This window comes from Lepisosteus platostomus, chromosome 1, assembly GCF_059453375.1.
Source record: "Lepisosteus platostomus isolate fLepPlt1 chromosome 1, fLepPlt1.hap1, whole genome shotgun sequence".
NCBI lineage: Eukaryota > Metazoa > Chordata > Actinopteri > Semionotiformes > Lepisosteidae > Lepisosteus > Lepisosteus platostomus.
In genome coordinates this window covers 77,355,742-77,383,035 of record NC_142611.1, presented here as the reverse complement: position 1 = coordinate 77,383,035, position 27,294 = coordinate 77,355,742, and the positions used below count along the sequence as shown (strand labels likewise).

At 45.3% G+C, this 27,294-nt stretch overlaps 1 protein-coding gene across 3 annotated transcripts in view; it reads left to right on the top strand.

Moving 5' to 3' along the window:
- zfyve28 (zinc finger, FYVE domain containing 28) overlaps positions 1 to 27,294 on the top strand; it is a 162,495-nt gene that overhangs the window by 85,049 nt on the left and 50,152 nt on the right. For all 3 annotated transcript variants that reach the window (XM_088638106.1, XM_088638097.1, XM_088638089.1), the window contains exon 2: positions 22,025 to 22,165. In XM_088638106.1, the coding sequence (XP_088494232.1) occupies positions 22,025 to 22,165 (141 nt within the window). The remainder of the gene's footprint in view (positions 1 to 22,024; positions 22,166 to 27,294) is intronic.

Sequence of the window (27,294 nt, the reverse complement as noted above, 5' to 3'; positions counted from 1 at the left end):
AGATTTATGCCACTATGTACAATCTTTGGGAACACAGCATTTACCTCTCCGTTATCCGATTGTGGATTAACTCTGGACTTTGCCCTGTGTTTGGTACACAGCAGGTGTTGTGGGAGATGACTCCTTGTGCACAGTGGTCTAAAGGAGATGAGCGTTCGGTTTAATTGTTTCTCAGACCTGTGCCTGGAAATCAAGGGCAATCTGAATATTAGTGCTCAGGGAGCAAAGACTCTTTTCTGAAGGCGAGATCCTAATGTTAGAAACGCCCTGTTTTGCCTGTAGGCCTTGGCCTTGTTGGATGGGGGACATCTGGGAGTCTGAAAAACTCCAAAAGTACGAGCCCCATAGTCTAGATTTCTTTTGGCGAGCTTGTGTTTGTGCTTTGTCAGTTGCACTTGAAATACTGTGTGAATACCCGAGTAGACAGGTCTTCACCTGCAGAACAACAGGAATGCTAAACTGCGCGGCAGATCCGAGGCGAGCCGCGAGGTGTGTTAGATTCCGGAAAGACACGCGGATGGGCTGCAGCGCCGGTTAGCGCGAGGGGCAGTGGGGACGGCTCGCGCGGTCTCCCCGCCGCTCAGCGGGCGGGCGCGCAACCGGCAGAGCGCGTGCGTCGCGCCCGCTCGGCCCCGTCCCAGCCGCGCGCGGTGCCGCTGGCGGGTGTCGTGTGGGCGCTGCGCACCGGAGCGGTTTCCGGAGCTCGCACTGGGCAGCGGTGTGTGAACATGGGGCCTGAGCGGGGTTTAAGGGAGACTCTGAGGTGGCTGCGGAAGAAACAGCGAAGTGTAACGTGTTACGCACCGCAGTTTGCATACAGTCTGGGCAGCGTTATTGCCATTAGCGGTTCTAGTAGTGTGACGTCCAACAGTGTTAAAATGAGTGGCCCTGAAAATAGCACATTACAGTTTTCTACACTGCTTACATAATCATGCACATATCCAACCTTCAGCATAACAGCCTGCCTCAGGCCCTGCATAATATACATGGCCAGTCTACCAGATAAGCTGCAGGATGAGCTGTTCTGGAATGGTAAATGTGCAAATCATGTGTCTCCTGTCTGTAGTGAGTTACTATCTTTCTTCTGAACAATACAGCTGCTGCTCTTGTTTCTGTCTGGTTCTTGTTGCTTTTGTGGTGACAATAGCTTTTGCTGGTATCTTTTTATAACTTAAATCCTAAGAGTAAACTTTACAAGCAACACTCTTGTGCTTTTAAAATTTTAGTAGCGTAATACATTTCCATTGTAAATTCTTAGAGCTGTAGAACATTGTTGGCACATTAGGTCACATCTTTCATCTCTCAGCCAGTCATTGACATGATGATTCTCCTCACTCTTGAACCCATCACCTAGGCTGCCCTGACAAAGAAGTAGCAGCCTTTCTTCATGTGAGCAACAGAGCAGAGCCTAAACAATACAGTAATCACACATGAACAGGAAAGTTGTGACGACTGTTCTTGAGCAGACATATGAATGGTAGATGGAGTATTACAGAGTATAAAAGCTGTTCTAAACCTAATGTGGGTGTTTGGTGTAGTGGTTTGTGCTGCTGCCCCACAGCTCTTGGGGAGGTAGGATTGACACTGTAGTGGGATCCTTCTGTGTGGAGTTCGCATGTTCACATGGGTCTACTCTCACCTTCCATGGACTTGCTGGCTAAGTTGTCTGGTGTCTCCAAATTGTATTTGCATTTGTGCGCTATGATAGGTTGGTGTCCCACACAGGGAGTAGTTCCACCTCCAGAATGTGCTTCACTTTGCCCTGACTCTGACCAGGTATAAGCAGCTGTCTGATATTGGATGGAAAAACACAGCTCAGAAGAGGGAAGTTAAGTCTTCAGTTTCCAGTCGGTCCGCTTTGATTTCAGAGCTTTTTTGGTGGTACAGTATATCCTGTATGTCTTTCATAATGCTGACTCATCTCCCTTCATTCGCGTTTCTCTCCGGCAGTGAAGTCAAGGAGGTGTTCAGTGCTGATATTTCCTGACCGGGGGATCGCAGGGCTGAAGTCTGTGTCCTCACGCATTTGGAAAAGGGTGCTCTGACCCACTGCCTTGTCTGGGAGGCTTCTGAAAATCCAGAGCTGCTGATCAATTTATAGAACTCCTTCTCATACATGAAATTAGTTCTCCTGAATAAAACTCTACCGCTCAGCAGTGAAGTTTTGTTTTGTCGTTGGTTGTAAAAAATACTGTTAAGCTTACTTTTCTGGAGGCTGGCTAGACAGAACAGTGCCAGTTTTATATTCTTCCAGTCTTTCTTGGTAGTGATCTGCTCTGAACTCACATCACGTCCTAGATGAAGTGTTCTGCCTGGACACTGAACCTCAGCTTGCTCTGTTCAGAAAGTACAGGCTTTTATATTGTCGTTAACTGGCTCCATGCTTGCTGTGTAATGAAATGTTCAGACATGACATGCTGTACTTAACACACTGAAGTAACTTTGGTTTGGCCACAGTCAGGAAACAGCTTGTGAAAGGCTGGGGTGGGGTCTTTTAAAGCCATTTGAGCCTTTATGTTAGTCCAGTGCACGTCAGTGAGGAACTTCCACAACAGTTCAGGTGGGTAGCTGCGTCAGCATGCGTAGGCTGCAAAGGAACAGGTAAAGGTTTATTCCCTGTTGAAAAGAGAAGAAAGGAAACACAACGTTTCACCTGTGGAGCCTTCTTCGGATGTGGCACCTGAAGAAGACTCCACAGCTGAAACGTTGAATTTCCAGAACTCCAGATCTTTGTTTGGCTTTTTCCCCACGCGGCACAATTAACATACTTTTTCCAGACAGAAATGTCTGAATGGGTGATGTTCCCAGTCACTTATCACAGCAGCACCACTGAACATCTGTGAGGTTTACTTATTTTGCTTATAGATCAACTCACGCCTGGGAGTTCCACCCAAAGACAAAGACATTCAAACCTCAACAGGTCCTCAACAAACAAAGCAGGTTTCTTTGTGCTTTTTGGATCTATGTCTTAAGATACTGTTGACGTAGGCCAGAAAGGTTTCAACTTAATGTGTCTTAATGTGTTTTCTTAATGTGTCATAAGAAAACCATACTATGTTACTGTCACAACTTGCCTTTTCTCTGTTATCTAGGGAAGAGAATGTCCCTAATTTTGGGGGACATTCAAACAGAATTCGATTCCTTATAAAAACACTGTTCTGAACAGTGTTGAGCCGAGCTCAAACTGGTATCGTAATGCTTTCCACCATTTCACCACCTTTGACTGGGTTTCATTTGCATGACTCATTTGGACTGATAGACGAGTTTCAAACAACGCATTTTTTCCAGGTTGCAAAAGTTTCTAAAATTCCTTAGTACAAGATATGTTATCATTATGTTTAAATATTACTTAATCTCTTTTGAATATTATAGAAGGAATGTTTAGAATTCATGATTGCAATATGAATTTCATGGTTTATTTTTACTTGACAAACATAGTACATGTATATACTGTATATAGTTTTGGTTTTGGTTATTATTATCCAGTTATCTTATGCATCATTTCCTTTGATAGTCACGTCTTCTCACAGTGACTACCATAGGAAACAGCTCATTTCCTCCTGAACTTTTCACAAAAACAGTTTTTCACAAATACTTCTTTTTCCTTAAAGGCAGAGTCACCTGTATGGGATTTTTTAACACGAGGCTCTGTGTAATTGCCAAATCAGGGTCTGAGACGGCATGGCCTGGAGTTTTACAATGTACCCCTGCAGAAAACAAAACAATTTTTAAAATGTAGGCCATAAATTTAAAACAATTCTTACAGAAATACTGTGTATTTCTTATCATTTCCTACCATTAATGGTGTTGGGTGAGGCTGGTTTCTCAGGTGTAATTTTCTTCTGCCTCAGATAAAACAGGATAAAACAGTCAGTATTCTCAGTGATAGAATTTTCAAGACTGGGGAGCGTCTTTCTATGACAATATATTTAGGTGGAAGTAGTTCAGGTGGAACAAGTAAGAGGTTTATTCCGTGCTGAAAAGAGAAGAAAGAAAATGCAACGTTTCGGCCGTGGAGCCTTCTTCAGGTGTAGGAGAAGGCTCCACGTATATACACCTATATATATATAGGTGTTATTTTTCTCGAGTTTTGACAGATTCCAGGATTTAGATTTGCAATTGCTGGAAGAAATTATTTAACTCTCAATGCTGTATAGTATATTTGTAAATGAGTGGATTAATTTGAAAAAACAGCAGATGTGCTTGGCTTCCTGGGTAGGATGACTTGATTTAAAAGAGCTGGTGGACACCAGCGGTTTGAAACTGGGTTCGTGTGAGTGTGCTCTCTCAGCTCTGCCCATTGGCACTGCGGAGTTGCCGTGCTGACACTGTGGTCTTCTGTGCTGGCGCAGCACCCCCCTGCCCTGACAGCATGGCGCTCCCCACCAGACACCTCCTCACTCCGGAAATCTGGAAAGCGCTCTGTGGCAAAGTGTTGCAACGGGCACTCTCCCAAATAAAATGACCAGCTGACCGACTGATCGATTAATAAATTGATTGATTGGCCTCCTGAGTGGCCAGTAAGTTTTTAAACCAGTAAAAGCCCTTGCATGAGCACATGTTACGATCTATGATTTTTCTGCCAGAAAGCTGAGACACCTTCACGTGGGTACGGTGAGCACAGGCCCTGGATCTTTCTCTGTGAAGGCGTGGGGGTATCCCACTGAGTGGTGTGGGGCGATCAGGCCAGAGCATGCCCAGGATCTGCGCAGTAGTGAGTCACGTGTAGCTGTAACAGCGTGGAACTAGAGCATTTTGCCCTCTGTCACGAGAGAATGCTATAGTGAGCTGCAGGAATCTCTGCAGTTCAGTACGCCAGCTGATCTCCCTGTAGTACGTGTACTCTTTACACCCAAACACATGGTCCTTGGCCAGAGCAAGATACTGTATATCCCAGGACTGAGGCCAAACAAAAACATCCTGTAGAAATGATCTGAAACTGAGAATTTCTCTCTGGGGTGAAATAACAGGCCGTTTCTATACACTAAATACGTGAAGAAGTAGAAAATTACATACACCACTAATCTGAGACATTTAATGCCATTCTTTATTGTCCTACAGCATTCTGAATTACTCATTCTCAAGTTGTACAAAGTTGCACACAAGGATAAGAAACGCTGAGAATATTGTGGGTGGAAGAATCTATTTTATTCACAGTTTTCATAAGATTGTCTTATGGCTAATAACTCTCAGCAGATCACTTGAAAGGTTACAGTCTACATTTACAATTTTCTCTGTTCTTAAACCTGTGTGTGAGGTTATTAAAAAGATGGATTATTTCTAATTAGGCGCTGGTTTGTTTCCCACAACATGAAATGCGCAGCTGCATTTTAAGGTTTCCTTTATTGGGTTTAAAGTATTGCGAAAGTATCAACAGAATTAATCTTAATAAGACCCTCGTAGCCTATGTTTGAGCGCTCTGTGTTTACTCAACAATTTCAACCACTCTATTCAGGCATAAAATCCCCTTAATTACGAAAATTCGTAGTTTATGCAATTAGTGAATTGATCTCTTTTTCCCACCCTGTGCCTTTCCGAAAGCTCATGGGCAGGAGTCACCTGCGTCCTGGATCTCTGGGCTGTTTGACACACGGCAGTTCAGTCAGTATTAGAAGGCTGCACGTCTGACCTGTTTCTTTCCAAAAAACTCAATCTGAAAGGGACGTTAAAGAGCAACTGTAAAACTAACAACCTGAAAAACTGACATCTCGAGAAGTCGCAAAAACAGCACTAGGGTTTCAAGATAATCTAACATGTAGGCTAGAAATAAAATCCGTCAGAGAGGATAAAAGTGACCACGTTAATATGCGCTGTTGACACTCACCGCTCGTTGTAGGGAAATTGTTTTAATTAGACGGTAATGAGCTGTGAGGTGGGATCTGATGGTGACAAAGGTGATCTCGTAAGCTGTTTAATAAGGCCGTTATCTGTGGTCAGGCCCCTGCTGTACGATAGAATAGGTAAAGTCACCTTCGTCTAATGTATCCAGATTGTTTTATTAAAACAACCAGCGAGACTCCTGAAGGACGGCTGGGATCATTGAGCACGTGTTGCTCTTATGGCAGATTGGACTGGGGGAATGGTGTGTTCACTGGTAATGTTCGGGCCAGAGATGACTTTGGAGATGTGAAGCTGTTACTCTTCATTACTTGTTTATTTTCTTTTGGCCCGTTATTTATTGACTCCAGAGGTCTATAGTGTCCCAGCAATCTTCCTTTGTGTCTTGAAAAGCAAAACCGGGCGATCTGGCAACAGTGAGAGCCATGCTGATTCTGTAGCACATGCATAAAGATGGGATGTGTTGCACCAAATGGTCTTTGTCATCCTAGAACAGTAGGATACAGAATCTAACAAAGCTGTCATGTCTGGCAAATCAGTGTCCCTAATGCCCACTGGCATTTCTCTATTAACTCATAACCCTGCTCAAGAGAGATGGACTTAGATGTTGGTCTCATGGATGCAGGCCTAGGTAGGGAAGTCTAAGCGGATTACTGAAAACAGCAGTACAAGAATTCTGACTTTCCTATAGATTTAAGATCATTTATTCATTTGCTCTAAATTTTAAAGACGAAGGGTGTAGGAGCTGTCCGTCTCCAATTTTTAAAAAAATCTTCAGTATTAGAAACAAATGAAAGCTACCATTTTTCCAAAAGCAAGATATGCAGTACAAAGTATGAATAATCCTCAGAAAGGATTTTTCCTTGGTTTATGTTCCATATGGTGAAAAAAAGTTGTTTCAAAGTAGGAAATAGGAAGGATGTTTACTATGTGTTAAAAGTTCATATCTGTTTTTCCACTGTGTATTTCCTAGGTCCTAGATTGTGTTAGCTGTGGAGAATAAATTGAATGTACTGTATAGATGCACCAGGAACGTGACTTTCAGATATCAGGTGGATGGTATTAAACTCAAAGGAGCAATATACTGTATCAGAAGGATGTATGAGCTTACAGTACATAGACCCATCACATTTTTCAACTGGAGAGTGTAGGTAAGCAATAAAAACACATAATGCTTGGGTATCTTAAGAGTGCAGAGTTTAAATCAAAGGAACAAGTAAAGGTTTATGCCATGCTGAAAAGAGAAGTAAAGAAACACAACATTTCATCTGTGGAGCCTTCTTAAGGTGTTGGCTCCACTGCCGAAACATTGTGCTTCTTTTCTTCTCTTTTCAGCGCAGTATAAACCTTAACTTGTTCCTTTGCAGCCCAGGCATGCTGACGCAGCTTCCTACTGGAATTTAAATCAAGTTAAAATGATACAAAACACCTCACCTGAATTATGGTGTTGTGTTTTTGTCACCAAGCTACAAGAAAATAATTGCTGGTCTAGAAGCAGTACAAAGTAGAGCCAGACTTTTTCTGGCTGGAAGTCACACTCAGACCAACAAAATAGTTTTGGCCTGGAACACCGAAAATGATGTACGAATGGGATTTCAGTGTTCAGAATGACCAAGTCACTGATCAAGTCATTGATCCTTAAGGATCAACAGCAATACAAGAACCCAGGGACACTACCTTTACAGACATGTACTGTAAGGCTGAAGACAAGGGACGCTTGATCATTCTGGGGATTGTGGGAGTGCAGCCAACTTCCTTGTTGAAGCTGATTCAGTGGAATGCTTTGCTCTTGCAGTCCACACTCAGCACGGCGGTGTTTCTATGGATCAGAGAATAAAAACGTACTTCCTGTCACTGGGAAGCAGTAGTTATTCGAGTCACGGGGTCGGGATTAATAGACTTCGGAGCAGCCTTGCTCTCTCCATCCCAGACACACTGGGCCTTCACGGTGATATCTTGCCAGGAGCGGGTCTTTGATGAGTAATGGGTGCCTTGCAGGGCTGTACACGCCACAGGAATTTCTAAGTGCAGAAGATCCATTTGTTCTCCCCTGTCCTTGCTGGAAACGGGTGCATCACCTTAACAGCATCTTGTCTGCATTAATGGGAGACATGACTCTCACTGTCACTGAGTTTTGATACAGTAATGGAGCACACTTCCTGTTGTCATAACTCTGCATCCCTTTGTGGTGGAACTGAGCCATTATCCACAGCAGCCTGGCAGACCGGAACAAAGAGGTTGTTCATCTTGCTCTTCTTCTGTATTTATACCTCGAAAAGCCTGGTCAGCGTGTACTGGGTCTGCAATGATTTGTTAGCCTGAAACTCCCAAGCTGGGGCAGAGTTATAACTTAAAAATACTGACACCTGCCTGGTCTTTTTCAAGGAGTTTTGCACTTCAAATAAAAATGCTGCATTACAATTACAATTTATTTATACATTGTGCTCCAATTTTTAGAAGGAACTACGGTGGTGAGAGAATGTCTCTAAACCTCCTAGATGGGTCTGTATTCTCGTACTGTTTATGTTCAGACCTAAAACATGATGAGAACTTCATGAAAGTCTCAATAAGAGATGAGAATTACCCAATTAAACATATAAAACAAAAACATAAGATGTATTTGGTTAGTTAATTAACGATGTGATCAAATTGTACATATCCTTTTGTGAATAAGGATATGTGCAACTCTAGCTTCAGTAACTGGTGGCACCTCGTTGAGCAGTAATGACTACAACTAGACGTGTCCTGTAACTGTTTATCCTTCTCTTGCATCAGCTTTAGGGATTTGGGCCCATTCCTCTTTACACAACTGCTTCCAGTCGGTGACGCCTAAAGGTTTCCTGCATGGCCAGCTCACTAGCTCATGCCATCTCATGTCAGCGGAGCTTTGATCCAGCCAATTCAGAAAGTTTGTTTGCTTGTACTTTTGGGAAAGTCGTCTTGCCACATGAGCCTCTTTCAGCTCCTTCTCCTTCTGAGAATAATGCGAATACAGCCCCAAATTCATGGTTCTCTCAATGATGGAACACCACCCAGCTCCTGAAACAGCAGAGCCCTCTCACCATGGATACTCCCGCCATCACTCTCCATGGTCGGTGAAGTGCGCCGACGAGCAGAGTAACATCATCAAGGAGCAACGAAGACATGCATTCTGATTAGGAACAAGTAAAGGTTTATTCCATGCTGAAAAGAGAAGAATGAAAACACAACGTTCTGGCTGTGGAGCCTTCTTCGGATGAGGGCTCCACACCCTCAGTATTTTCACCTGAAGGCTTCACAGCCAAAACGTTGTGTTTTCATTCTTCTCTTTTCAGTATGGAGTAAACCTCTTACTTGTTCCTTTGCAGCCTACGCATGCTGAAGCAGCCACCTGCCTACCTGAACTACTTCGACCTGTGCATTCTGATTTACATGGAGTGGAGTATTTGGTGTGCAGCAGTGTTCTTGCACTCTGTGGGACGTCATGCTGTTCTCGCCATTTCACGGAGGTTATTATAGTATAGCCCGACCATTCAGTTAGCGGCAAACAGTTATTTTTCCTCTCGGGGTGGCTGTTCTTCACCGAATGGCCAATGCCCCTGCTCAAGGCTGGCTCGAGCTGCATCATGAAAAACCGCTTCTCTGGGGCTCCGAAGTTTCAGTCCACTGTATGACAAGATGATGCTGGTGGTCTCCGGTCTTCGATATTGTCAGTAACCCAAAGTACTGCATTTCATCAAAGGAGGCGATATGGTTCCCATGGTACAGAGTGCTATGGTCTTTCTATGGCAGCACTGCTGGGAAATTTTAACATAACTTGATTATGTTGTTATTATTATCTAATTACTTTTTATTATGGACCGTTAACAGCCTCTCGGCACTTTACATTCCTGTGTATGCGTGTTCAGTTTGTTTGAGGATCGATAGCAGGTCCTAAAATTGTCAAATGAAATTGATTGAAATTCCCCAGCGCTGGATTTATTTTTCTGTTCAAAAGAACTTAATGGGCCCTAGAGCCTTGTTATAATGCAGATGCTCCTTCCTCTCTTAGTGGGATTCTCCAGTGTGCTGATGTAAAGTTCATGCTCGTGTGCCACGTGCACCAGGGTGTTCTCAGGCCTGGCCTGGATTAAAGCAGAGCTCTGCCCTTGCCTAAGCAGAGGGTGATGAAGAGGAGCTTCTCGGCCTTTCTACAAGCTCTGCTTCTGTTTCCCTTTTCTGTTTTCACACCTTTGTTCCCAAGAACTAAGCGCTCAGGCTGTGCTCAGGTGCTCTCTACCAATCCTTTGGAGAACATAACCAAATGCTCTGTAACTGAGCCACACCGGTTCAGTTTCATGCTGAGGAGGACTCTGCTTAAGGCGCAGTTCAATTCTTTTCTTTTTTGTTTATTATATTCTGCATCCCGTGTGTCTCTGTAATATTAAAAATGCAAAGCCAAGCCCTTCTTTATTAAAACCAGAATGGCCTGAATATGCTGGAAATGCCCATTTTTTGCACATGACTCCTGCACCTACAAGCAGTGTTGGACATCCAGCCCTGCAATAAGAGATGGATCTGTATGTGGACAGTCCGTACTGTCACCATTGTGTCATCTTTCTTCCAAGACTGCTCATTTTAAAATGACAGGGCCCTCTGCAGGGTGATGCCGGGGTCGATCTCTCTGTGCCCACTTAGTTTCCGGCCTCCGTTAATTTTGCGCGTGATAAACTGTCCCAGAGCCAGTTCACACAGCCCTGGGTAGATGGCTTCACCGTGGAGGCTGGGCCACTGTCACACCCAGAGCTTTAGTGCTGCACGTCGGAGTGAAGTTCACCCATTGCCTCACTCTGCAAATTAATCTCTTTGGGTCAAATCTTAAGGCGGACTTATGTTTTTACGTTGACTGCACTCTTTAATACTGCACGGTGATTTGGGGAGTCCTTGAGGTTGTGTTTTTTTTTTTCATTTTTATGCAATTTGTTTTTTTCGGCTGTTCCGTTGACATCAAATTCATCTTTAATCATGCATCCACAGCTGTTCCCGATCACCCCTGGCCTCGATGCACGCAACAGTTAAAAACACAACAACGAAAAAAATGCTAAGCTAGGAATTGATTACGTGCTAGGACGTAGCAGGATGCCTTTCAATTTTCAGCTTCAGTGCTAAGCAGTTTTTTAAAACTCCTTTTTATGCACATACCTAGAATGTTAGCTCCTTAGATTACGCTAAAGCTTGGAAGCAAGGGTGGGATACAGACCCATCCTGGCTGCTAGAGTGGTATTCAGGGCCAGTGGTTTCAGTGCATAATTCCCTCTGATACAGTACACTGGATTCCTTTGGCCTCACTACTAACTGTGGAATGCAGTTTGGTGGCAATTCTATGTCTCCTTTTCTGCCTGTGACCTCCTCAATGTCATTCCTTTTGAAGAATGTGTCCCTAACACATGCCCTGGGAAGCCTGGTGAAGTCACTTCCCCGGTTTTAATGTTTCCTCTGGCCTGTAGGCTGGCAAGTGTCTTGCCCTCTTGTCTTTGCCCACAGTGCAGGCGGGTGTCCCTGGGCTCGGTGAGATCATAGCTCTGCAATGTGTGACCATCAATCATCCCACCGCAGAGGGGCTGGAAGTCAGCAAGGCCAGGGGATATACTGAGCTGATCAGGCCCATTTGGCTACATCATACAGAGACATGTTGTTTTCCTTGCTGTGGATTTTGTGTGACTTGGGCACACTGAAGCACTCTTTGTTAAGGCCACTTGTACCCAGATGCAGTGCTACACACCAGTCTCTGGGAGGTTACTACACAGTGTAGAACAATGACTGAGTGTTTAAACACAGAGCGTACAGTGATGCTGTTTTTTATTCTGCCAACTGCATAGCGGCTCTTCTTACTGCAGGCAAAAGAAGAATAACACAAGATCTTGAGTTCATTTAGCTTTGTCTTTCTGACCATGTTAGGAACTCCGCTAGATAAGTTTATAAACTGTCGGCTCTCTGTCTTTGCAGCAGAAGGTGTTTTAGGGAGATCACTGATTTCTGTTTGACTTTGTGGTGCACCTGAAGGGAGGCCAAGAACATAAGAAAGGTTACACATGAGAAGAGGCCATTCAGCCGACCAAATCAAGCCAGTTTGCTCGTTAGTAGTTAATTGATCCGAGGATGTAATCCAGACGTTCCTTGGGTGAAGCCAGCGTATCAACGTAACTTCCATGGCTGGGTAGCTTGTTCCAGACTCCATATTAACCTAAACACCGAAAAAATTCAATACTGACGAGTTTGGTGGCTGGCAGAGCTATGATAGTAAGAGCAGAACATTATGACTTTGTGCTCCTTAATAATCCAAGTCTCCAAGCTGTATGTTTTAGTTTAGATGGGCCATGTAGTAGCTGCAGGAGACAGACGTGAGAGTGATATTCCCGTGTGAAATTCCAGCGGCGCTCCTGTGAAGAGCTCAGCATGTCTCCGGCATCTCTTGGTTTCCCGATCAAGACATCACGACATCATAAGGTCCCAGATTGCTGGATTCAGGTGTGACTTTTGCATGCTGAGAAAGAATGCAGCTCATGGACCCACCTCAGCTGATTGTAGCATGCTGGTCCCGACAGTTTTACCTTTTGGAAACACTCCCTTTGGTTGTCATGGGAGAGTCCAGATAGTTCTGTTCTGGAAGTTGCTTCTTTTTGTGATTAGGAGAGACAGGTGTTGTAACGAACAGTTCTTTCCAGACCCTATGCGGACGACACAATCCGACGGAGTGGGGAAACACTGGGGAAATGTCATGCAGGAAAATGGGGCTGAAGACAGGGGGGCGTGTCCAAGGTGCGCTGGTGCACGGGGGAGGTGTGGCCGAGGCGAACAATCCAAAAGAGAAGTCCTTAGGGAATATCCAAAACACAAGGGTAAGTCCAAAACCAGGAGATCCATCAGAACAAAGAATTAAAAACCACGAAGGCCGGGTCAGAACCGGCGGACGGGGAACAGGAACGGGAACAGAGGTTAAAACCTTAACGGGACCAGGCGCTTCCAGGTCCCGGACTCGCACGATATGGAAATCAGATGCAGAGCCCGGATGAGCGTCAGCGCCTGGCTTTTAAGGTGGGCTGGGAATAGGGAACAGGTGCAGAGAATAAAGTCTTAAGTAAAAGGGCTGGAGCACCCTTAAGGAGGGGGAACTAATATCGTGACAGGTGTGTCTTTTTTCCCCCTTTAATAATGCTGATTGGTGGTCTCTAATTAGGAATGCTGGATACTACAGAATCTAGACCTTGAAATCTGGTCTGTGGCAATACGAATAATTCACAGTAAACATCAGTAAAAGTACAATTTGCTTTGAAATAGGAATAATGAAGTCATATTCAGTTTAACTCTCAGTTTTATTCAGTGGTGCACTTTTATTGTCAGTGATTAAATATCTGCCGGCCTATGTTGCCCACGGTTGCTCCCCACTAGTCTGCATGGGGTGCTCCTGAGCTTTCCCGTAACACTCTGATGTTGCGGAATACTTCGGCCCCTCGGTTCCGCTGACACAATGAGTTAGCAGCAATGCCCTAGCAACAGGCAGCCTTTTGAGCTGACTGGTTTCTATGTCTTGTGTTTTCTGGTTGATTGGTACAGAACCATATGTGGTATAGGTCTACCTGACTTGCAGTTAAGTATTTCATTCGTTTTATTGCATCTCGTTGTCATCTACTTGCTGTTTTTATCCAAAGCAACTTACCTTTGGCGTCCCTTTATGCTCAGCTGGGTATTTTACTGCAAAAAAAGTGCTTTGCTCAACTGTCCAATAGCAGTGTCTCATCTGGGAACCTGCAAACTTATAGTTATGAGTCTAACTCATAACCCTAAACACTGCTCCAAAACCCTTGTCTTTGTGACTCTATGACAATAACAATAACGATACACAAAGCCACCCTCAGTGCTTTGCTGTACGTACAATGACTGCTCTATGAATGCCGATCACAAAGAAGACGTCTCCAAGTGATTTAGACTTTGTCACTTTAACAATGCCTGGAGAAAACGTCAATAGATGAAGCAGTTGCTACGCAACTGAGCTATGCAACAGTTTTTTCTCTTTCTTTATTGCTTATATATAGATCAGACGCATGCATTTCTTTTCTATACAGAACTCTGCAGAAGAACTTGTGCCTCTGTGTGCATTAATACTGGCTGTCGGATATTGAAGAGTTTTGACTGGTATGTAGAGTACTCTGTGTCTTTCCTGTATTTAAGGCCTGTATGACAGGAAATTAAACTGTAGTAGATTGTTGTCCTTCTTGGCACCATCCTTATAACCACAGAGTGTCTTTTCCTGGAGTGTCTGTAAGCACTGTCTGAAACGCTTTTCCCTGGATATGGGATTTTTTTGGCATTATTAGCAAATGGGTGTGCAGGAATGTGACAGGGTGGTAAAAGGGATAAAGGGGATAAGGTCCTTTTCTTTGTGTTGTCAGAAATACTGCTTCCGTTAGAAGACACCAGGGGTGTGTGACCTCATCTTAGCCACCTCCTCAGTAACACCACGTGCCTTTTATTTTCCTCCGGCATCACGCTGTCCAAGCCCCGCAGCTGAGGCACGTGCCGCAGGGGCCTGTTCTGAGGGCTCTGCCCTTCCGAATTCATGTCCGTAGCTGGGATTATTTTGTTGTTAGTGCACTAGGCAAGTTTGCACATTATTCCAAATCCTGAGGATTAGAGAACACTACAGAGGGAGCAAAGGAAATTCAAAAAGATTGAGATAAAATGTAAGACTGGCAGATGACGTTTAATGTAAACACGTGTAGAAGTTTGCCTGCTGCTACCTCCCAACTTCCTCCTGTAATCTGTAACCTTTCTTGTGCTCTTATGAGGCTGCCACACATCTGCTTTTTAGATGGAAGGAGTGGTTCAGTTTTAATCTCTAATCTTCCATTACTTCTTTTTTTCATCGCTATCAATGATCAATTAGGAGGAGCCGAAAATGCTTTTGTATCTCTGTGAAGCTCTTCCCAGAGAGTGTAAAGTGTGAATTCTTCCCAGAAACCTCTCCTTCTCCAGCGCTGCCAGTTTCCAGTTTCAGGGCACATTACTCCCACTAATGTGCAGAAGCAGAGAGGAGAAAAGCGTTAAGATGCGTTTAGCCACCATGCAAGCAGTTATTAACTGGGACTGCGTGAGGGCATGTTGGAGGAAATGTAAGGCTAAGGAGACTCTTGACTGGAATCTGATTGTCTCAAGTTTCCTATAAATGCTTGCAGCAGCCATATGACCTGCCTGGCTGAATGACAGAATGGTCAAGGGAAAAGCAGCCCTAAATACTGCCATCAGACTTCCTGCAGCAGTGATTGTGAGCCCTGGCTCTCACAGCAGAGAGGACTGTGAGCCAGACTGTACCAGACTATGGAAGGAGAGCTGGGCAGGGGACCGATGGAGATGTTTGCTGACTGAATTACTGCATGGCTTGTACTTGTATTGCCCACAGTTTCTAAACTATAACCGCTGGTAGGTCAACTGACTTCTGGGAAACTTGGCCCTGGTGTGAGTGTGTGAGTGTGTGTGTCTGTGTGTGCCCTGCAGTGCACTGGTGTGCCCCCCCCCCCAATCAAATTTTTGTGCCCCATTCTTTCCAGGATAGCCTCGGCTCTCCTGCAACCCTGTATTGGATAAAACAGAAAAATCATGGATGGATCCCACTCTCATAACTTACAGGAGGGGCTGAAAGAATAACTTTCAGATATTCTGGGAAAAGCGCCCACTACCCAAGAGCACTTACAGCCGCAACGCCATCTTCGTCAGTGGTCTCTCAGCCTGGTGCTGAACAGGCCAAACCTTGCTTCCCATCATCGGAGATCTGGGGGCCTCAGGGCTGGTGGCGAAGCTCATCCTAGCACAGTTTCACATCCTCAGCGCAGACCCTTGGTTTAGAGTTTCACCCCGATACTTCATCTCGAATGAAGAGGCGAGGGGGAGCGCCGCGTCAGAGCATGAGCAGCGAAGGGCCAGACGGGGCTAATTCTGCACTGAGCAGTGAGACCCTGTTCTTGCTGCTCATGGCGGGATCAGCCCCTGCTCCTGATGTGCAGTAAGCCTTCTGGAAGTGAGCAGGTTCGATTTCCACAGATTGCTTGATCAGTTCTAAGATACATATTACAAAGTGTTGGTGGCAGTGAATTGATTTCCCTGTAGTCACTAAATAATAACAAGGGATTACAGCTTATGCCCTTAATATCTAACGTCTGCTTCTAAAGCTGTAATTAGCACAACTACGTTTAATGCAAGCTAATACTTATTGGACGTCACTCTGAGTAAGGCCATCCACTAAACAAATCAGCAATCGTGATTAAGTACATCATTTCTTTGTACAAATTACAGCTATAGATATATGCCTAGGCTTGTCTTCGGTAAAGAAAACTATGCACTGCTTAATTCAGGAAAATGAAAATCACGTGAGAGGTCAAGATCTCTTAAAAGTTTATTTTTTAAACTTGTTAAATAATAGCAATTTAGAAAAGGCTAGGAATAGCTAGAATTATAAATAACTGTCCAAATTGCAGTCCAGTGACTCAGAGCAATAAACGTGTCCCTCAGTGCAATGGAATGAGCTTTATTCCAAGCCAATTTCATGATTAATTGATTTGTTTTGTTGGCACCAGAGATTTTTAAGTGAGTGGTTTTGGTGGAAATAAACATCGAAACCTGCCATCTCTAATCACAGTGATAAGACCATGTTTTCCCAGGAGTGCTGGGTGGTTTCAGGACAGAGAAACAGGCGTCGAGAGAAGGGAAAGGACTGTTCACTGGACGCTCAGTACGAACAAGGAAAAGGTTTGGGTGATGTCTGTGCATCAGGGCTGTCTGTTGATGAAGGGAAACTGAGAATCTTACCCACAATTTTGGAGATCACCTTTAAGGAAGGGTAACCCCATGGGGACAATATGCCACTCTGGGTTCTTAATACCCCAGGCTCTCTGGACGAGGGTAGAGGTGGGAAGATGTCATTATTCTCCCGGGCAGTTGGTGTGTCTCAGAAACAGCTTTGCTGGTCCTAGCTGAGCTTGAGACTGCACCCGTGAGGATAGGAAACAAGATTCAGATTTAGAATCTTTTTCACCAGCCAGTGGCCCTCAAGTGCTTTGCCACACAGGGACTGAGTGGAACAGGAGTTGTGGAGCTTGTAGTTTCAGGACATGGAATGAGCTGACAGTGGTCTTTTTCTGATATTCCAGTCTAGCACATGCTGCTGTGCCTTGTCTATAGTACAAGTTTGGCTACTTCAGAGCAAGGGGCTCCTTAATTCCTTTCAGGGAAGACCAGCGACAAAAGAGGTCAGAGCATCACACTGACTTGTAATTAGCAGGATCCTGGTGATTCCAGTGACCATCTGCTAGGACCTGCAGCTGCTTTTGAAAAGCGTCTTCTGATGAGTTTCAGGTCCTTCTCAGAATCACAAGGCAAGGCAGGGGTGAACCATTAGTCAAGCACTGCGTGTTCACTTTCTACAGTGTCGCCTCTTTACAGAAACTAAACAGAGCCTTGGCCTCTCTCTGAGGGGTGTGCTAAGTAAGGGATGAGTCCAGGTGTTTATTGGTCCAGGCGCTTATTGTAAGAATGGCAGATGGGAACGTTAAGACCAAGTGGCCTTAGACTGGGAGAAAGCCAGTCTACTGTGGAGGACAAGATCCAGCACATCAGGGAGGACATAACCAGTAAGAGCACTGTTCCTTGTTCTCTTCCAGTTTTCCACAATGCTGATCACGTTTCTCACCTGAAGGGAGGATGTCTCTAATCTGAAATCACAAGGTGTTTGCCTGCTCGTGCTGAGAGCCAGCTTTTCATGAAATGGCGCAGCACCTCTGTGTGTGCTGTTAGCGCCGAGTGGTTGTCTCCTGAGAGCTTTGCTTTACTGAATATAAAGAGATCTGTGAACAGAGCCTTTTCACACTCTCATCTCATCTCTGAGCTGGAATGAGTAGGTTTTTTTAAAAAAGCTAGGATGCAGGGAATGACAGTTTTTCTATGCTTTTTTTAGATTGCTCTGCTGTACTAAGACTTCAGGTGACAACTATATTAGTTTATGCTTTATGGACATTAATTGAACACAACTGTGTCTGAAGGTTCAAAAGCAAGTAGCTGGCTAAACAGTGAGGAGAGCCATCAAGAACAATGATAAAAATAACAAAGAAATGCACGTTTATATTGTTCATAATTGAGTAAGGGCTCACTGTGAAATGGAGATGAATTGATATATCAACCCATTGCTCCTTGTGCAATGAAGCTGTCAGTTGCTATTGAGTTCTGTCACCTCTGAGCTGTGGTACAGAGCCCTGCTCATCTAATTGGGTCCCTCCCTGACTGCTCTGCATTGAGTGATGTGGGACTGAAATGTGCTGTTTTTTGCCAGAGCAGACTGGGTGCTTTCAGCTGTGCTGTGTTGGGTTTAGGCAGTCTTATGTGGGGTTTCTTCAGTGTCATCAGTGCATTGCTTTCAAAGACAGGCCTTCTTATTTTTGCATTAGGTTAAATATTTTGAGGTTTTTATTTGTGTGATTCCAGTACCAAGTAATTGGATTTAAATGGAATTGCTATGTGTTGATCTTTATAATTGACCTCTGATAACCCCCCATGGAACTGACAGTGTTGAAGTGTTTTGGCCAGCTCTGAAGCAGACAGAGAGGTGCCTCCAGGCAAAGACTTCTGCCACACATCACATGAGAACATAAGAACTGGGCAAATGAGAAGAGGCCATTCACCTCCGGTGGGTACTTGTGGACTGATCCAAGGATTTCATCCAGCCGCTTCTTGAAAAAAGACATGCTACAGGCTCAAACAACACGGCTGGGTAGATTTCTCATCTCGCCTCATCTCGTCTCTCAGCTGTTCCGCACTCTCGCAGCCCTTTGCGTCAGGAAGTGCCAGCCACCTGTCTTCACTTTGAAGAGCTCCTCCACAGGTTTCCTCTCGTGTCCCCTGTTCGTTCTGAAGAGATCAGCTGGGTGGACTCTGTCAGTGCCTTTGAGGTTTGGGATGTTTGTATCGGTCCTCCAGCGATCGGCGCTGCTCAAGACTGAAAAGGTTCAGTGCCTTCTGCCTCTTGGTGAAGACATGCCCCTACGCACTAGACTATATCTGGTTGCTCATCTCTGGACTGATTCCAGAGCAGCAGTATCTTTTCTATAATGTGCTGATCAAAATTGCACACAGTGTTCTAAATGAGGCCACAGTCATGTGCTTTCAACTATACGTATCTAAATGTTTTATCTGCTTTTTTATTGCTTCCCACCATTGTCTAGAAAATACAAATGATGTAAACATAAGATGTCAATATGGGTACCTTCAGCACCCCCTTGCCTGCTGCCACCCCACTCTGCTCCTGGGGAGAGAGTCGTCTCTGAGACCCCCCCTGCTGCTCCTCGGAAGAAGCGCAGCCTCATTCCTGCCCTCTGGCTGTTCTTTTATTGCTCTCTTCCCGGGTGGAAGGAAACCCTGGTGGATGTGGTGGGGGTTTTCTGCTCACCATAATAATGAAATCAATCAAAGGAACAGGGGCCAGGAGACATACAGCAGCAAGGACTGGAAGCAAACGGATAAGCAGCAGCAATAAAATAAAAAAAAGAAATATTTCCCTCATATTAAACCAGCTGAGGTGCACCAGCTTCACAGACACTGTCATTGCAGAACAGCAGTGAGCACAAGGAACACAATCGGCAGCTGGAACTGTAACAAACACCGGAGAAAAACATGTTTTCATTGTGTAGTTCACACGGTCTTTCAGGAACAATTGGTCAGTTTTTGGGCAGGATGCAGCAGACTGGAAGAATGAAGGAGGCTCAAAGGTCTTTCCCCTTTTCCAGAGGGTTATTTTGTCTCAGGTTAGGGAATTTATAAGGGATTTTAAAGGTGCAGACCCAAGTTGCCATAGGCCTGAAAATAGAGAAGTTAAAGTAACATTTTTCACCCACAGAGGTTTTTGAAAACCTGCAGTTCATACTGGGGGAGAAAGCTTTGAAAGCTGATGTGTGAGGGATGTGTACCATTGTATTTATACATGTATGCGATTGCAGTAGCACATTGAGAATAACTCCAGCTGGAAACAGACTTGTATTGCTGTATGTTATATATAGTCCGAATTGTAAATATCATTTCTTAAGCCTTTTTTCTGAGTTTGTTGGAATGTTAAGCCTGTTCCCCTTGTGGGTGGTTTCTGTAGCCCCAGGTAGACACGTTCTCTGCAGCAGTATGGGGAGTGACTGACTGCTGTCCCTTGGCCTGGGCAGCGTCTCCCCAGGCCCTGCCCCTGCCCGGCGGCTACAGAGGGCTCCTGAGTTATTGACGTGACCCTGTTCTGTCACGTGTGTGTAACATGTGGAGAAACATCACATTCCACCTGCAGCTCACGGCCCCCGGACTAGAGGCGAGCTAATGGCGCCCAAAGCCTCCTCAGCCAGACGAAACGCTCTCTGATCGCAGACCTCACAGGAGGTGCTAACGATCTCAGGATTGCCTCATTAGGTGTTTTGTCTTTCACTGGCTGAGGGCTGACTTCACCCGGTCCGGTCGTCTGGCAGTAAACCCAGTGGAGCTCGTGTCTCTGAAGCGGGGCCCCAGTGCCACGCGCTCTTTAAGCGCCACTCCTCCCAGCAGGCACGACAGCTCGTCTGGCCACGGACTGAAATGCTTTGTGCTGAAATGACCAAGAGTGCTGTATTGTAGCTGTGCACATGGAGCCTTACATCTGGGGAATTCAAACAGCAGTTGATTTTGATATTTAATAACAGTAAATTGCATCTACCTGTATACAGCATTCTACAGGATCCCAAGTCTTGAAAGGTTGCAGGGAGCTTGCAGCAGCCTTATTCTTTTTTTATATTTTTATTGCAACAGTATAATTTTTATATACTACAGTATAAAACATTATACACTTGTATATTTTGATTATACTACACTATGACAGGCTAGTTCTGGTGGGAATTGGGATCACAGTAATACCTCAAGTTTATAGGTATGGATAAGGTCGGCTCTATCCTGAGATGGAAGAAGCACTTAGAAAATGGATGGACGGTTATATATTGGTTATATATTATGTATAATATTTAATACAAATATTAAAGAACAAGTCAGAAGGAAGTGGCTGTTCTACAGGCTACATAAAAATGTTCTGGGAACAGGAGGCACTTCCTGATGCAAAGGGTTGTGGGTGTATAGAATGAGCTGCCCACCCATGACATGATACACTTTCCAGAAAGCTTTTGATAAAGCCCTTATTAAAGGTCTGATTCCCACAGTACTAATAATCCAAAGTAATGTGTGCACATGGCTGGAGAACTGAGAAACAGACAAGAAAAGGGAAACATGTAATCATGTTACATGAAACATGCTACCACACCAGTGGTAGGAACACACACTGTACGGATTACATGGGTGTTTCAGAGCTGCGGGAAGATACGCATAACAGGGAGCTGGGTGTCTGTGTAGATTCTTCAAAGAAGCAATAAAACAGCAACCAGGATTCTGGGGGATGCAAAACGTAAAATTGTGTGTAATTGTTACACAAAGACGTCTGGAAATAAAATCTGCAATGGAATTTAAATCCAGGATTGTCCTTCATAAGAACTCTTTTAAAATATTGTGTTCAGTTTTTAATGTAGATCACAGTGTTGATTGTGTTTGACCCTTAGAAATGGCTCAGGAAGAGCTACAAGAATGAGTCCGGGTCTCACGGGATTGTGCTATGCAGACAGATTTTTCAGTCTAGAGCAAAGGAGATTGAGAGAAGGATTGATCGAAGTATATAAAACCCTGAGAGCCTGAACCTTCTGCTTCTGTGTCTGGAGCCTTAACCACCTCTCCACAGAGCCCCCATGGAAAGTGGTAGTTTCTCAAAACAGCCACCCTCACAGTGGCATGATGCTTCTTCAATGTGTGCCTCCAAATGCCCTGCACCTGTTGTGCAAGAAATATTATCTACCTGTAAAACATCTGAGGAGAGAGAACTGAATCCTGTAGTTGTGGGAGCACTGCATGTGCCACGTGGAGAAAGTAGGATAATTGTGACTTATTTGTTTTTTTCTGGAGCAGGACTCAGTGGTTAGACACGGGGAGCATTTGTACAGCATGTTGAATCTGCTGAAGTCTGAACCAGTAGATATAACGCAGTCGCTTATTCAAGGGAAGACGGGCATCCATCCTCTTCGGCAGGCGGCGTGTGTTGTGTTGGCATCAGTCTCACGGCGGCTGTTTCCCCTCTCTCTTTCAGAGGACGGACCCCCAGCTCCTGGCTCAGTTCTACTACGCCGATGAGGAGCTCAACCAGGTGGCCACGGAGCTGGACAGTCTGGACGGCAGGAAGGACCCACAGAGGTGCACCTTGCTCGTCAACCAGTTCCGGTCCTGCCAGGTAAGAGCAGAGACGGGGTACCTGGAACTTGAACTTTATTGCCATATGTAGCCGGTACATGTACTGGTACAATGGAATTCTTACTTACAGAAAGTCTCTCGATTTTAAAACAAGTGTAAAAAACAAGACAAAGTGCAAACAGTGCATCAAGACAATATACACACAAACAATAGACAATGTGCAAGTAAACAAGTAGACAGTTTGAATGTAAACAATACAGACGTGTAAACAATGACTGGGGATGTGCCATAAATAAGAAATCATAATGAGGTAGATGGTGATGGTGTAGGTGTGGTCTGAGGGGCATGGCTAAATGTGTTCACCAATCTCACTGCTCGTGGATAGAAGCTATTGAGGAATCTAGTGGTCAGTGTCTGTATGCTCTTATATCTCTTGCCTGAGGGCAGTGGGGTGAAGAGGACTCTTCATTTCCTCTGTGTAAGTCCTGAACTTGGGGGAAGGGAAAGTTCGTTGTGTGACCTGAAAAAAAAGAGCAAGACACTGTCTCAGGGACTGTTCGGAGACCTGTGTTCCTCTGTGCTGTTCGCATCATTGCTGTTTGGTGGGGACTAGGTGCTCTGCCTATGGAAGGACATAGTGGCCACTATGTGGAAGAATATTTAAAATTTTTCTTTACTCGAAGAATTGCAAGAAATGTAATAAGCTACCCAGACACCCAGTACCCCCGCTTCTTTCAGGAAATGGCAGGATGAGGAACTTTTTGCCCATTTGATAGTCAGATGGGTCTCCTCTTGTTTGTCACTAGTCTCAGGTTGTAGATGGCTAGCACAGGGGTGTCATGGAGTTCCATGTGGCAGGCTCGTAGCCTTACTGACACTTGTCCTTAAATGTTTTTCACTCCTCATTAGCCATCAGCTGGACTTACCTGGCAAGAGGTCTAGTAGTGTTTTTTGGCTGAGGGGGAGGGGTAAAGTATTGTCACTGCTGCCTCTCCAAAGACCATGCAGCCTTTATCTGTCTGATTTTTTCTCATCCAATTTGGAAGTGCCAAGTGTCTGTACCTCACGGCGATGATCCCTGTCCCTGCATGGGAAGGCTGAGGAGGTGCAGAGTGACTGCAGTGACCCCTCCCACCCAGACATGTCCAGGACATCACAGTGAGCCTCGGCCCTGCGACCTCACATGAGAGCCCTGGGTGGCCAGTCCCAGTCCTTCCTCCTGCTGAGCCAGTGGCACTGCACCATCTGAGCCGTCCTGCTCCCAGTCAGTAAATGAGGGAGCCCAGGTTCATACCCACACAGCAGGCACCTTTCATGTTGAGCCACTCAGGAGCAGTCCCACACCGCATGAAATACGGCACGTCAGTGGTGGCCTGGTTGTGTTTGCTCACGTCACATGGTGTTAGCCTGCAAAACGTATAATTGTGTGTAATTGTTACACGAAGACGTCTGGAAATAAAACCTGCAATGGCGACCTAGCAAGAGCAATGGCAACCTGCAAGCTCATTAAAAAAACAGTGCTTGTTAGAAAAGACAGCTGCCTCTTATTTGCCTCATTACGGCTAGAGAGCTGGGCGGTTCAGGCAGTGTTCCCCCTGGGTTTAAGGCCCAGACACCTTTGTGTCTGGCAGATTGTCTAGTAAGAGCTGAGCATCCGATTAACAATCCCAAACAAGTGCTGTGAATAGTTTTTTATACTTTTCCGTTCACCCCTTCCAGTTATTCTGTGTCTCATCCTTCCTGGTGAAGCACTCAGACCTTGGAAGGAAAAGGGATTATTTCCGGTACATGACCACCCTTCATCTTTCGGTGGAAGGGAATGTGTTGAAAATGCACTCCTGTGTGCCTGTGTCTGCTCTTCCTTGTTGCTAGGGCCCTCTTCACCATCTTTTGAAATACCGATCAAGCTGACAGAGCGAGAATCTCGGCAGTCCCACCTCTGACAACACAATTTGGTTCTTTCACAAGGCAGGGATTTCCAACCCCAGAAGCACTGCTTACACATTGGCTTTCAGAACTTCCTCCTGCAGCCCTGGACAAAATGTGAGGTGCATCTTTCAAGACCATCGTTTGATATCTCCTCTCAACCTACCCTCTTGAGGGTTTTTAACACAGTTACTCACTGATTTACAGGAAAATCCCAAACATAATCCAGCCTAAAACAAACATGTGACGTTGAAATATTGATGGAAAAGAAAAGAAAATGCTGTATGAAATGCCTTGGGCTTTCATTAGGTCCACAGTGTAGTAGGGTGCAGTGTTGTGCCATTAAATGATTGCAGGTGATCACAGTTACCTTCTGTGAGAGGTGTTCCTACATCAGATACCCCTGGATCTCACCTGCTGCTGTGAAAAGAAGTGAGGAGAGCAGTTCATTCATTCCTTCTAGCCATGAAAGAAGGACAGGACTCATTTGAGAATGGAAGTATGCAGGTAGCACTTGAGGTTACACCACCAGTCTTTAAAGAACACATCAGTCTGCCTTTTACAGCCTCGTAACTGAGCCCTTTTTTTGGCCTTCCTATTAAAATGTGTTTCTAAGCTGCTGTACCTGAAACCTGCTGGACCATATTGTGATTCAATGGACAGAATCTCTGGCATAGCATTAAGTGTGTGATAAGGTACCGGGAACAAAACAGAGGCCTTTTATGTTAGGCCTGCCCTGACACTGATGCTCTTACAGCAAGCCTGAAATTTACATCAAGGTTGCTGGAAGAGTGGTGGGGGATGTTAGCGGATGAACCATGGAAATTTCAATGTGAATTGAAAAAAAACTATTCCATGAGCAAACGATTTTCAGAGGCGAACTGAAGGCTTACCTCTCTCATAAAAGCTCCTTTACATTTGTTATTTTGTGTGCTTTCTTGTTACCCTCACATTGTGTTTGTTAGAAACGTTTTCTAGGTAAATGCCAGTGATTGTGATATGGATTTTATTGAATATGTGGTCTGCCAGACAGCGACCTTGTTTCAAACCGAAGAGGAGTGTTTTGAAGTTCGGCCGGTGGTGGAGCGGCCTGGTGGAAGTGTGACCCAGTTACCTCACACTTCCGCCGGGCCGTCGTCACGGCAGCGGCGCACCGGGGCCTCTCCGCCTGTAACACAGAGAAGAGGCTCCTGGAAGAGCTGCTCTGCGTGAGAAATCGGCAAGCCACGTAATTCCGGCACACAGACGACGAAGCTCTCCCGCCTTCGGCTGCAGCAGCACAGGCTTCAGAACCTGCTGCGTGACACAGACAAACCGTTCGAGCCTGGCTTTCGAGCCGCTTTAAAAGGGTTGTCCCTGTTACCTCTCTGCCACATGAACTATTTTGGAATTCACACCCCTTGTTTGACCAGCATTCGAGTTTGGTGCAGCGAGGGTTTGTGTTAAGGCTTTATTTCTTCTCTGAGCCGCATGCATTCTCTTCTTGGGTGGCTGAGGGCTGAGTGCAGCTCACGGCTTGCTCAGGATTAGCTGGAGCCTGCCGGTGCCTCTCGATGTATGCGCCTGAGTTTATCTGTCCTTGCCCGGATTAGCCTTCCAGGTTCCTTCTCCTGCTTTCCCACCCTGCGGCACCCGTCAAGGATGTAGTAGTTGGAGGACACAGCTCACAAACGCACTGAGAGAGAAGATCACCCTGGGATTCAGGGCGCCGATCCCTTTAAATAAGGCATCCGCTCTCCATTCATCTGGATCACTGCAGGAAACGAACAAAAGACTGTATTTTAGTTGATTTTATTAAATATGGCCATTGATATCTGTGTTTTCAGTTCAGAAAAGCCAGTTTCTGCTCCTGTTGGATTGAAAAAACAACAATAATAATAATATCCTGTCAAAGCACTTTACAGGTAATGGGGACTCCCCTGCACCACCACTAATGTGCAGCACCACCTGGATTATGTGACGGCAGCCATAGTGCGCTCACAGTATACTCGCCACACACCAGCTATCAGTGGGGAGGGAGGAGAGCAGAGTGATGAAGCCAATTCACAGATGGGGATTATTAGGAGGTCAGGATTGGTAAAGGCCAGAAGTTTGACCAGGACACCAGGGTAACACAAGACCTAACATCAAGAAGAGCCCTGGGATTTTTAATGGCCACAGAGACTCAGGAATTTGGTTTTACTCATCACCTGAAGGACGGCGCTTTTACCGTTTAGTGTCCCCTTCATTATACTGAGGCATAAGAAACCCCCAGCGACCCCACAGTGAGGGCCTACTACCGGTCCTACTAACACCTCTTCCAGCAGCAACCTTATCTTGCCAGATAAGGAGACTCAGGAGATCTCCCATCCAGGTGCTGGCCAGGCTCACACCTGTTTAGTTTCAGTGGGTGGCCAGTGCCTAACACTAACTCCAAGCTAAACTTCCAATATGACTATTTCTTCTTCCATTTGTCCTCCAAATTAACCGATTGTTGGGATCTGTCTTAGAACTCTTTCTGACTGTGGGGTTTGGGACAGGACTGCAAATGATTCACACAAGCACGGTCTTCTCAAAATGCCCAAATCTGCAGTGAGTGTCACTCCTAATGCAGTGCTTCCTAGGTCTAGCCCTTGGAAAGCACACCCGCTCTTCATGCTTCCGAGCAGTTTTTCGAGGCAGAGACATGCATGTGCAAAGCTGGAAGGATTTCAATGAAAAGACACAAGAGCGCGCGAGAGGCTGAGCACCTGCTGACAGGGTTGTTTTATGTGGGATAGCACAGGGTTCCTGTTCATAGAGATGAAAGAGACACTCCTTCTCGCGGCTAACATGATAACAGCGGCATTGTGGGATTATTTGTGGCGTTAGGGAGGTAATTAAAAGACGGCGGTGTTTGAAGACCTGCCTGGGCCTAGGCAGCTGTCACCAGGAGCCATTTAATAAGGTCAAGTCCTGGCCTCCTGCCTGCTCCTCAAAGACCATCCCTGAGACTGGAAGAGAGAACAAAGCCATTACCCTGTCTCCCATCTCTGTCAGCGCTGCTGTCCTTTCTCTTCTGCCTCGAGAGTATGTATTTCTTCTTAGTTCGTTCTCACTTTAACACACTTTGCTGCAGCCAGCATCAGGCACCTTTCCTGAGCGTTTGAGACAATCCGCGGTGTGTACCCACTTGCTAATAGAGAGAATAGATCCACTTGGGTGACACACAGACATCTGAGTCTCTGTTTGTGTTCTCCCAACCTTCCTTCATCTCCCGTCCCA